Source organism: Ahaetulla prasina, chromosome 1 (assembly GCF_028640845.1).
Source record: "Ahaetulla prasina isolate Xishuangbanna chromosome 1, ASM2864084v1, whole genome shotgun sequence".
In the NCBI taxonomy this organism is placed as follows: domain Eukaryota; kingdom Metazoa; phylum Chordata; class Lepidosauria; order Squamata; family Colubridae; genus Ahaetulla; species Ahaetulla prasina.
The window spans coordinates 360,645,055-360,657,423 of NC_080539.1; the positions used below are offsets into that span (position 1 = coordinate 360,645,055).

General features: G+C 44.6%; 1 protein-coding gene across 3 annotated transcripts in view; it reads left to right on the plus strand.

The window, feature by feature from the left end:
- MISP (mitotic spindle positioning) overlaps window positions 1-12,369 on the plus strand; it is a 60,195-nt gene that overhangs the window by 38,719 nt on the left and 9,107 nt on the right. For 2 of the 3 annotated variants that reach the window (XM_058163292.1, XM_058163294.1), the window contains exons 3-5: window positions 2,876-3,063; window positions 4,480-4,518; window positions 5,236-12,273. In XM_058163292.1, coding sequence (XP_058019275.1) covers window positions 2,876-3,063; window positions 4,480-4,518; window positions 5,236-5,331 — 323 coding nt within the window. In that variant the 3' untranslated portion in view covers window positions 5,332-12,273. The remainder of the gene's footprint in view (window positions 1-2,875; window positions 3,064-4,479; window positions 4,519-5,235; window positions 12,274-12,369) is intronic. The other variant, XM_058163293.1, reaches the window with a different exon arrangement.

The following is a 12,369-nucleotide window of genomic DNA, read 5'->3' on the forward strand; positions in this document are numbered from 1 at the left end:
TTAACAGAATAACAGAGTGGGAAGGGACCTTGGTTCTCGACTTACAATCACAATTGGGTTCATAGTGTCTATTGCTAAGCAAGGCAAGTAAGTATTTGCCCATTTTTTTAATTTATTTTTTTTATTTGTCACAACAGTATATATAAGTATAAGCATGAAATAACTATACCATATAAAGCATAAATATAATCATAAGTATGTAATAACTATATGAAATTGGATACTATCAAAGGGAACATTAGGACAGGAACGGTAGGCACGTTGGTGCTCTTATGCATGCCCCATTTTATGACCTTCCGCCTCCACCCCCCAGTTGTGAAGCAAACCACTGCAGTTGTTCAGTGAATCATGTGGTCATTATTAAGCAAATCTGGCTTCCCCCATTGACTTTGGTTGTTGGAAGCGAGCTGGGAAGGTTGCAAATGGCGATCACGTGACACTTACGTATTTGTGAAAAGCAAACCACCTTTAAGTTCATGCTAGTTGCCAAGTGCCCAAATTTTGATCACATGACTGGGAAGCTGCTGCAGTGGTCATGTGCGTGGACCAGTTGTAAGTTGCTTTTTTCAGCACTTTTGTAACTTCGCACGATCGCTAAACGAATGGTTGTAAGTCAAGGACTATCTACAGTCCTTGACTTACAACCAAAAAATCAATTAAAAAATTACAAATCCCCAAAAATTACAAATTAAAAAAATTACAAATTACAAAATTTACAAAAATTACAAAAATTACAAATTACAAAAATTACAATCCCCAAAGCTTCAACCAAAAACTATTATTGACCTCACCCCATTCCTAAGAGGTCTGTAAGGAGCATGCATAAGAGCACAAGAGTGCCTACCGTTCCTGTCCTATTGTTTCCTTTCTTTATATCCAATTAATATAATTATTACATACTCATACTTACATATATGCTTATATATTGTATTTTATTTATTTATTTATTTATTTATTTATTTGATCATATTTATATACCGCCCTATCTCCCGAAGGACTCAGGGCGGTTTACAGGCACTTAAAAAACACATAAATACAATATAAAAACAATTAAGAAACTTATTCTAAAAGCCCAATAATTAAAAATATAGAAATAAAACCCAATTTAAAACCCATAAATTAAAATCTAACTCAGTCCTGCAATTAAATAAGTATGTTTTAAGCTCGCGGAAGGTCGAAGGTCCGAAGCTGACGAAGTCCAGGGGTAGTTCGTTCCAGAGGGTGGGAGCCCCACAGAGAAGGCCCTTCCTGGGCGTCGCCAGGCGACATTGCCTCGCTGGCGGCACCTGAGGAGTCCCTCTCTATGAGAGCGCACGGGTCGGTGAGAGGTATTCGGTAGCAGCAGGCGGTCCCGTAAATAACCCGGCCCTATGCCATGGAGCGCTTTAAAGGTGGTCACCAAAACCTTGAAGCGCACCCAGAAGGCCACAGGTAGCCAATGCAGTCTGCGCAGGATAGGTGTTATGCGGGAGCCACGAGGGGCTCCATCTATCACCCGCGCAGCCGCATTCTGGACTAACTGTAGCCTCCGGATGCCCTTCAAGGGGAGCCCCATGTAGAGAGCATTGCAGTAATCCAGGCGAGACGTCACGAGTGCGTGAGTGACCGTGCATAGGGCATCCCGGTCCAGAAAGGGGCGCAACTGGCGTACCAGGCGAACCTGGTAGACCGCTCCCCGGGAGCCGGCCGTCAAATGATCTCCTAGAGACAGCCGTCCACCCAGGAGGACGCCTAAGTTGCGCACCCTCTCCATCGGGGCCAATGACTCGCCACCGATGGTCAGCCGCGGATTTAGCTGACTGTACCGGGATGCCGGCATCCACAGCCACTCTGTCTTGGAGGGATTGAGCTTGGGCCTGTTTCTCCCCATCCAGACCCGTACGGCCTCCAGACACCGGGACAGCACTTCGATAGCTTCGTTGGGGTGGTCCGGTGTGGAAAAGTACAGCTGGGTGTCATCCGCATACAGCTGGTACCTCACACCGAAACCACTGATGATCTCACCCAGCGGCTTCATGTAGATGTTAAACAGAAGGGGCGAGAGGATCGACCCCTGCGGCACCCCACAAGTGAGGCGCCTCGGGGCCGACCTCTGCCCCCCTGTATAGTTATTTCATGCTTACGCTTATATATACTGTGTGACAAATAAATAAATAAATAAATAAAAATAAAAAGTACGTAATGTAGCCAATGGAGTTTGTTTGCAAACTGAAACATCAACAGAGGGCCTGAATGGAGTTCAGATTTGGACAGAGCTTTTGCAAAAGAAAAAAAAATTCTTCTCCACTCAGTTCAGAACAGCCAAATAAATAAGCCCCTCAATAATAGGATCTGCCCTCTTTTTTTTTTTTGCATATCTACTGTTACTTTAACACTATTCACAGAACAGCCAGTTGCATGCAAAACATCGTGTCCAATTGCCCATCAGAGGAGAGCAAATGATAATGATAAAGTCATGAGTTCAAATTTCACTCCAAACACAACTTCTTCTCTTTCTTCTTTCCGCTTGACTCCTCCTGGGATTAGCAAGGGCATCAGTGGTGGGTTTCAATTTTTTTTACTACCGGCTCTGTGGGTGTGGCATGGCTTGGTGGGCGTGGCAGGGGAAGGATATTGTAAAATCTCCATTCCCCCCCCAATCCAGAGGAAGGTTACTGTAAAATCCCCATTTCTTCCATATAAATTGGGATTTAGGAGGCAAAGATTAGATGGGAGCAGGGCCAATCAGAATTTTTACTACCGGTTCTCCGAACTACTCAAAATTTCCACCACCGGTTTCCAGAACTGGTCAGAACCTGCTGAAACCCACCTCTGAAGGGCATGGTGAAGAAATGGCCTGGCTGAACCTTAACACTCCTATATTTTTCCTCCTCAGCTGCATCGGGAGATGCTGGCAGGTATTCGGTCTCCTCTTCACCTGTTTTTGTTCCTAATTCGCCTGTGAGGTTACCTACTTCGCCCATCCTGTATCGAGCCAGTTTGACAACAAACTCTGCTGAATCAAATTTCAGAAGGTGCCAAAGTCCAATACAATCCAGGATAAGACCAAAGGAGGATGGGAAGGTAATGAGCGGGAAAGGATTTGAATTCATGGAGGGTGGCCTTACACAGGAAGAGGAGATTCTACCTCTAACAAGTTGATCAGGATGGCTACATCAAGCCTCTAGGATCAGAGATAGCTTATCTCAAAACACTCCTGGCCAAGGATCAATAGAAGTACCTTAAAGACCAGTCCAGAAGGATTTTTTTTGGACTGCTATTAAGAATCAGCAGGAATGATGGATAAGCCAGGCTCATCTGTGACCAGAACCACAAAACTCCAATAGAAGAGAATATCTTAGAACATAGAATAATAGAATTGGAAGGGACCTTGGAGATCTTCTAGTCCAACCCCCTGCTTGAGCAGGAGACCCTATATCATTTCAGACAAATGGTTGTCCAGTCTCTTTTTGAAAGTGATGGAGCACCCGCAACTTCTGAAGGCAAGCTATTCCACTGATTAATTGCTCTCACAGTTAGAAAATTTCTCCTTAGTTCTAGATTGCTTCTCTCCTTGGTTAGTTTCCAACCATTGTTTCTTGCCTTGCCTTCTGGTGCTTTGGAAAATAATTTGACCCACTCATCTTTGTAGGAGCCCCTCAAATATTGGAACAGTGCTATCACTGTATATATATATTTATATATATCTGTAGGTCAGGGTTGAACTGTGGAGTTTTTTGTGCTCTCTGAGCATGGTTATTTACCTGCAGATGTTTCATTACCCAACCAGGTAACATCATCAGTGCTAGCAAAGTAACAGTAACAGAGTTGGAAGAGTATGGGGTTTATAAACAGGGTATAAACATTATAAATGGTCCCCGTTTATATGCAGTAGCTTGCCCACCCAGTGTTGGGGGTACATAATTTTCTCCTTGGTAGTTCCTTGATTACGGTATTATTTTCTCCATACTGTAACTAAAGAGAGGCCAAGATCTGTGTTTCTACAAGGTCAGCCTAACATCGTAATTATTATTCACAATGTGATTCGCTTCAGAAATATCCTAATGAAATACACATTTCTGAATGTAAATATGGACTGGTGCTCTTTGCACGTTCAGTTCATATAAGGAACTGCAAGAGTGGGTGTAATACTCTACCTAAAGCAAAATCAGGAAATCTTTTTTCAAGCTGGAGGTAGAACATTCTTTTTGCGCCCTACCTAGAGACCGCAGAGGGTGTGGTCATAAAAATGTGATGACCCTCTTTACGACAGTCACAACTTATGACCGTTATTGCCAGGCTCAGTTACAGTTCTACGTCAAAGACTATCTGCATGCCATGCTTGGCTGCAAAAAGGCTGCCAGTCAGGAGCTGCAGTAGGTTCTTTTTAGCCTAAAAAATATTGGCAGACAGTCAACCGTCCCCAGTTTGCAAACTACAGTTTTAACTTCTGCCTTCTAACTTCTTGTCTAACCTTGTCCCATTTCCCCTATTTTTCAGTATGCTGGTATTGAACTCAACGATGAGATTGACACTGAGGTAACTTTGTGGGAAGAAGTATATCTTGCCATTACTTTGGGGCAACAGGAAAAAGACACTAGTTTGAGGAGCTTTCCCCCTGGTATCTCAGCATCTTCTGTGGCCAACATTTTTACCTGCTGTTTCCCTTGACGGGGCCTTCATCTCATCCCTGGCCATACTGCAGACAGATGGAAGTTATTCTTAGCTATCTTAGTGTTGCAGTAGAGTTTTTTCCTTAAGCAACCAATAAATTGCAGCAGTTTTACCACGGGTAAAAACCAAATACCCTTCACTGACTATATTGGCAGTAGCACTGTCGGGTCCCCTTTTCCTTATCATCCGTAGCTTTATTTATTTTATTTATTTAAGCTGAGCTTCACCCCGGTGACTAAGTGGGCGCACCACATAATTTTATTGGCAAAGGCATAGAAGTGGTTGCCTCTTGCTTTTGTCCTGGAATGATTTTTGACTCCGCTTTTATCCCTGAGATGACGTGATGATCTCCCAGCCACTTAGAAGAGCAGATCCAGTCATGCTTGTCTTCTCTGGGGAGTCTTAACATGCTGCTACATATTGTGCCTAATGGTGGATCTTAAACACTCTACCTGGGTATGGCCAAACTGTGAGTCAGCTCCCCCCCCCCTCTCTCTCTCTGTGTGTGTGTGTGTGTGTGTGTATGGAAAGGCTGAGACAAGAGTGTTCTTCCTATCTGATGGAGGCTTTGCTTTATCACAGGTTGTGAAATCCATCAAGCCCATTTGCCGGAGGAGCGCCCTGGCTCAGCTTTGGGAAACGGGGCAGATCCGTAACATAGATGATGACAGTGACTGATGAAACCATTCACCCCCCCCCTTGTGTTATGCAATTCAAACAAGGAATCAGATCCACCAAAACAACTACGGGCATGTTGCCAGCAGAGCTTTCTTCTGCGTTGTACACACTGAAAACTTCTTCCCTTCCCTTCCCTTTTAATTTAATTCAGTGATCAAATCTCTCTGACTGACCTACATTCAATCACAGAACTGTTTTTTCAATTATAAGAAGTTGCCCATGGCACAGTATGATCTGATCTTGCCAACAGTTTCTGGGGTATCCATTTCTATCTCAAGCCTGCTACCAGATTTGGCACCTGCCTGCTATTTTCTTTAGACTCAGATCGCCTGAAATCCAGAGAAAAGCTTTGTAAAATCAGGGACGATGACTGCCAAGCAATATTTTAATCTCCGAACTTTACAGTGAAGCACTGACTGGGAAAAATAAAAAGGCGGAAAGAAGAACAGAAACCAACCAACCAACCAACTGACAGAATACAGCATTTAAATGAATTTCTCATCTTCAATCTGGTGCATGGACTTCCTTATCTCTTAAATTTTAACTTCTTAGGAATATCTCAATAGTTGGTCACTCCGCAAATAGGTTGCATCCCTGTGTAGCCAAGGTGGTGCAGTGGTTAGAGTGCAGTACTGCAGGCTACTTCAGCTGACTGCTAGCTGCAGTTCGGCAGTTCAAATCTCACAGCTCAAGATTGACTCATTCCTTCTGAGCAGAGGTGGGTAAATTGAGGACCCAGATGATTGGGGGCAATATGCTGACTCTGTAAACTGCTTAGACAGGCCTGTAAAATTACTATGAAGCGGTATATAAGTCTACTGTATGTGCTATTGCTATTATGTTTCTGTGCATATTATGTCCTGATTTATTGAGAGCACTAAACTCCCAGTTGGAAAGACCATATCGACCGTATCGACAATTCTGGAAATTGCATTGCCAATGTATCTAGAACAGGGGTGTCAAACTCGATTTCATTGAGGGCCACATCAGGGTTGTGTTTGACCTCAGGGGGTTGGGGTGGGGGTGGGCAGCTCGACATCGGGGGCACCTGTGATGGCCCGAGCGCTCTGCCAGCGAAAATGGGCTCCCGAGATCCATTTTTGGCTGTGACAACCTCCTGCAACCCTCTGCCAGCGAAAACGGAGCTCCAGAGGGGCAGCCCTCCTGAGCTCCATTTTCACTGGCAGAGGCATTGTGAGCCAGTCCTTCGCTGTTTCCAGGGCAGCCCCGCAGGCCAGATCTAAGCACCCTGCGGACCGGATCTAGCCTCTAGCCCTTGAGTTTCAAACCCCTTATCTAGAAGGTACAAAGTTAAGGAAGACTAGTTTACAGGCAGGCAAGTGTGTGTCAGATTAATTTTGCTCTGCTTTACCAGTCACGCCCTCTTAATTTATGGTTCAATGTATTGTACAACCCTCCAAAAATGGATTAAGCAGGTAACATGAACACAGGATCGTACGAAGCTGTGTGCATTAACAGCAGCAGCTGAATGTTTCAAAGGGTATCCTTGTTTCTTTGCAAGGAAAAATATAGCCATGGACCTCCTGCATTTTGTATATTATTATAGTACTTCCCAACAGAGAATGCCTAACCTTTTCTATCTAAAGACATTCTTCAGCTATTCCCATTCTGTCAACAGATTTTCTGGCTTAAGAAAAAAAGACCGAAAAGCTAGAAGGATTATAAACAAAGATGACTTTGGCTACTTATGCAATTATCTTGTCTCCATTATGGCTTTATGAGAGGTCCAAGGTATTTTCCCTCCCATTTGTCATCTTTTTCACATGGCTTCTTCCATCTCTTTTCTTGCCTCATGAACAAAATGTTAATGTGGGGAAAATGGGATTGTAGCAAAAGGGAAGTCAACAAAATTGGGATACTTAGGTTAAACAGATTTGCATTAAGTTGTTCATCCAGGAGGAACTTAACATTCTCCCAAATGAATAAAAGTAAGAAAAACTATTTGTGTACTTTTGTGGGACCAACTACACTTCCTTTCTTCTTTCCTTGGATTTATCCACCAAAACGGCCATCCTTGTACACCCAGCCAATTTCACTCTGAAATCTTAGATGGTCTTTTCTCAAAAACAAATTATAAATCACTGAATTAGTGATCCCCCTTTAAAAAACAACAATCTTGGAAGCTGAACTCTTAACCTTAACTCCTCTCTTCTAGCACATGCCCTTTTCCCCCCAACCAAAATAAAATATCAGCCTGCTACAGCTTTCCACTATCCTTAGTGTTATTGTTTCTTCAATAGATATTTGGGGATGAAGGATCAAGAGAAGTTGTTGGAACATGGAGGAAAGGTAAACAAAGTATGTGAGAGGAGTACATTCATAGCAAAACATACTATTTGATGCTTTAAGGAAGGATGTTTCAAACAATTTCTAAGAAACCCTTGATTAGATTTCATAAGAGAACTGCAGGGGGAAAAGGGAAAGTTTACTTGAATGTAGCCAGGTGTAGTGGAATGTGTCCATGACCTTCCTTGGGGAGGAGGTGCTGCCTCGGAAACCACCAGACAAGAGAGGCAGGACTCAGGAGCCGCCGGTTGGCTTAATGGTCAGAGGAAGAACGTTAGGAAGGATCAAGCAAATTAAAAGCGGCAGTGAGAAGTTTGTACTTTTAGACTTGCAAGATTCTGTTAATGTAAACCTTACAATAAAATAAGAATTAGTTCAACTAGTCCCATGATGGCGAATTTATGGATTTCATGGAGACAGCAATCTTGCAAGTCTGAAAGTATGAAGTTCCCACCACCACCTTTAACTGCTTGGTGTCTTGAAAACTTCTTTCTCTGACTCTTAAGCCACTGGGGGCTCCTGCCTCTTTTGTCTGATAGTTTCCAAGGTAGCATCTCTTCCCCTCTTTCCCCAAGGTCATCCACACAACCCATTGTCTATCATTACAGCTTGCCTTGGAAGCAGGGGTCCTGCAATGTTTTTAGTTAACATGTTCCATGGCCTGATCAAAAAAAAATTCCTGGAGTAGCTAATACAGTTATTCATACAGTTAAGAAATTGCTCCTGAAATCTAGCCTGAATTTCCTGCCTAGTAATTTGATCGAGATCTCTCTTCTGGTGCAATAAGTTAGCTCACTCTCTCTTTTGCATAACAAGCTTCAAATGTTTGGAATGATATTTTCCTTTCCTTTTATGTTTTGTAGGGTAAACATACCCAGATCCTTTAATTGTTCCTGGTAGGCTTTGCATACCACATCCTTCACCAGCTTGGAAACTCCGTTCCAAAGTGACTCAAATATTTCACCGGCCTCTTTGAATTGACCCCCAAAATACAGTCCTTCAAATGGGCCCAGACCAGGGGAGAGTATAAACCAGTTGCTTCTCATGATTGGGACTCTATGGTCTTCTAATGCAGGGGTTCCCAAACCCCAGTTCATGAATCGGCACCGGACCGTGGCATGCCAGAAAACAGGTCGCGCAAACAAGTGAAGCCTCATCCGCGGGATGCAGGCAACACATGAAACCACGCCCCTCCGGTCTGCGGAAAAACCTCTCCTCACAGAACCGATCCCTGGTGCCCAAAATGTTGGGGGCCACTGATCGAATGCATTTCAATTGCCTTTTCACTAGCAGTAGTGCATTGCTGCCTCATGTTTAACTGATTGTATACTGCTCTAGAAATCACACAAATTATGCACAGCATAGATGATTTTTTGGCCCAAGATAAAGCCCGATAAAACCTTCATCACATGAAACTGTGGTGGAAAATCCTAGGGTAGCACCAGAGGTGGGTTTCAGCAGGTTCTGACCAGTTCTGGAGAACTGATAGCGGAAATTTTGAGTAGTTCAGAGAACCGGTAGTAAAAAATCTGACTGGCCCCACCCAGTGGTGAGATTCAAATAATTTAACAACCGGTTCTCTGCCCCAATGATTTCTTCCAACAACCAGTTCACCAAACTGCTCAGAAAGTTAACAACCGGTTCTCCCGAAGTGGTGCGAACTGGCTAAATCCCACCACTGGCCCCGCCCCCATCTATTCTCTGCCTCCTGAGTCCCAGATGATCGGGAGGAAATGGGGATTTTGCGGTATCCTCCCCCTGCCACGGCCACCAAGCCATGTCCACCAAGCCATGCCATACCCACCAAGCCACACCCACAGAACCAGTAGTAAAAAAAATTGAAACCCACCACTGGGTAGCACCTGGGAGCCAGCAAAAGTAGTTGTGTCCTGCTAAAAAAGAGAATCATAAACAAATAACTATTAACATTAACCCCAAGTTTCGTGTGTGCTGTGCTAATCCATTGGATAAGTTGGCAAAGTAGCTGTTCAAAGCTTGGGCAGAAAGGGAGAAAGATAATTGTCTGTTTAGGACACTTCAGTTCTTGTGACAACCTTGTCATACTTTGCCAACCTTCAGCCGGTCTGTTTGAGTCAGTCTCTTTCACCTTGTTCTGTAAATACTGTGGCTCCCCGATTTTTACAATGTTGTCATGTCCGACCCATCACGACCCCATTGTTATGTCCTCCTCGCCTCCGTCCAAACGATGGCTTAATTAGCCGGCTCTTATCAGCTCTGGCAGCAAAAGACCCAGCGTCAGCCAAGAGCCCTCGTTGGCTGCCAAGATGCTGGTGAGTCACAACCTTCAGCTCTAGTCAATCCGTGGATTTGCCTGATACAAAGAGACACACCAGCTATATCCTGTGGGGTGTGGCTCCATGACTCAGAACTTCCTAGGCCTGCCCCTCCCCTGCTTCGGTTGTTCTCTTCTCTCCTGCCTACAAAACCTGGGATTGAGCCAAGCCTGATTGCTGTCAGCTGGGTCTGCAGGCGTGGCCTGGGTGGGGAAAGAGTCAGGAGAAGAAGGACTCGTTATCTCTTTCGCTTGGCCTGCTTCTGGTTCCTGGAGCTGATCCAGGGAGGCCGGTGCTTCCGAGGTAAGTCCTGATGGCCCTTCCCCCTCACTGTCCAAATCACTTTTTGGCAGCAGGCCCGGCTCCAAGGCACTTTCGGGCATGGGGCCAGTTTCAGGGGCGGGAGCCACAACACCCATGGACAACGTTCCTCCAGGCCTTCCTGTCCTCTACCATCCTCTGAAGTCCATTTAAACTCATGCCGACTGCTTCAGTGACTCCATCCAGCCACCTCATTCTCTGTTGTCCCACTCTTCTTTTGCCCTCAATCTTAATAATAATAATAATAATAACAACAACAGAGTTGGAAGGGATCTTGGAGGCTTTCTAGTCCAACCCCCTGCCCAGGCAGGAAACCCTACATCATCTCAGACAGATGGTTATCCAACATTTTCTTAAAAATTTCCGTGTTGGAGCATTCACAACTTCTGCAGGCAAGTCGTTCCACTTATTTTATTTTATTTATTTATTTTTTGCATTTATATCCCGCCCTTCTCCGAAGACTCAGGGCGGCTTACACTATCTTAGCAATAGTCTTCATCCTATTTGTATATTTATATACAAAGTCAACTTATTGCCCCCAACAATCTGGGTCCTCATTTTACCTACCTTATAAAGGATGGAAGGCTGAGTCAACCTTGGGCCTGGTGGGACTAGAACCTGCAGTAATTGCAAGCAGCTGCTGTTAATAACAGACTGCATTAGCAGTCTGAGCCACTCAAGGAGCCACTCAAGGATTAATTGTTTTAACTGTCAGGAAATTTCTCCTTAGTTCTAAGTTGCTTTTTTCCTTGATCAGTTTCCACCCATTGCTTCTTGTTCTACCATCAGGTGCTTTGGAGAGCAGCCCGACTCCCTCTTTTTTGTGGCAACCCCTGAGATATTGGAACACTGCTATCATGTCTCCCCTACTCCTTCTTTTCATTAAACTAGATATACCCAGTTCCTGCAACCGTTCTTCATATGTTTTAACCTCCAGTCCCCTAATCATCTTTGTTGTCTTCTCTGCACTCTTTCTAGAGTCTCAGCATCTTTTTTACAACGCGACGACCAAAACTGAATGCAGTATTCCAAGTGTGGCCTTACCAAGGCATTATAAAGTGGCACTAACACTTCACGTGATCTTGATTCTATCCCTCTGTTTATGCAGCCCAGAACTGTGTTGGCTTTTTTAGCAGCAGCTGCACACTGCTGGCTCATATCTAAATGGTTGTCCACTAGGACTCCAAGATCCCTCTCACGGGTACTACTGTTGAGCAAGATATCTTTCCCAGCATTAGGCTCTTCACCAGTGAGTCCTTCCTTCTCATTAGATGGACAAAGTATTTGAGTTTCATCTTCAGGATCTGGTCTTCTAAAGAGCAGTCAGGGTTGATCTCCTCTAGGACTGACCGGTTTAATTGCCTTGCTGTCCAAGGGACTCGCAGGAGTCTTCTCCAGCACTCCAGTTTTTGGCATAGCTTTCTCATAAGAGCAATGAGATGTTCTGAGATTTTTACTTTTCTGAGCACATTCCATGGCTTGATGTCACCGGCACAGTCCAAAGCCTTTGAATAATCAAGCTGCCCAGAGTCAGTGGTGGGTTTTTCCCGGTTCGGTCCAGTTCTTGCGAATTGGTAGTAATGGCAGCGAGAGGCCATTACTGACATCGTCGCTGACGATCTGTGCATGTGCAGAAGCTCCTGTGCATGCGCAGAAGCATGCGCGTGCAAGCACACACGCATGCACGGTCCCATTGCGAACTAGTAGTAAAGGTAATTGGAACCCACCCCAGGCCAGAGTCGCCTTATTGGTAAGACGGGCGGCATATAAATTTAATTAATAAATAAACCCTGAAGCCGGAGAGCGGGAGTCACCTGAAGAACAGTTCAACAGCAGCTAGTGTGTGGATTACAGTTAAATAGGGATTTGAACCCAGCGCTTTGTTGTTTCCACTACCTTTCCAGTGTCCTTTCAGCGTCCTTGAAACTTGTCTGTTTACAAGCACGAAGGTTAAAGGGAAGCCCAGCAGCAACCAGCAAAGGCAGCCCCCTTCCTGGTCCTCCCATTGCAGAAACTTTTGGTATGCATAATCTCTCTCTTCTTTTTGGCAAGCTGAGCTTGGGGGGCGGGGGGGGGGGCATAGTCAGTCCACACGGGTCACTTCCTCTCCTGTGTG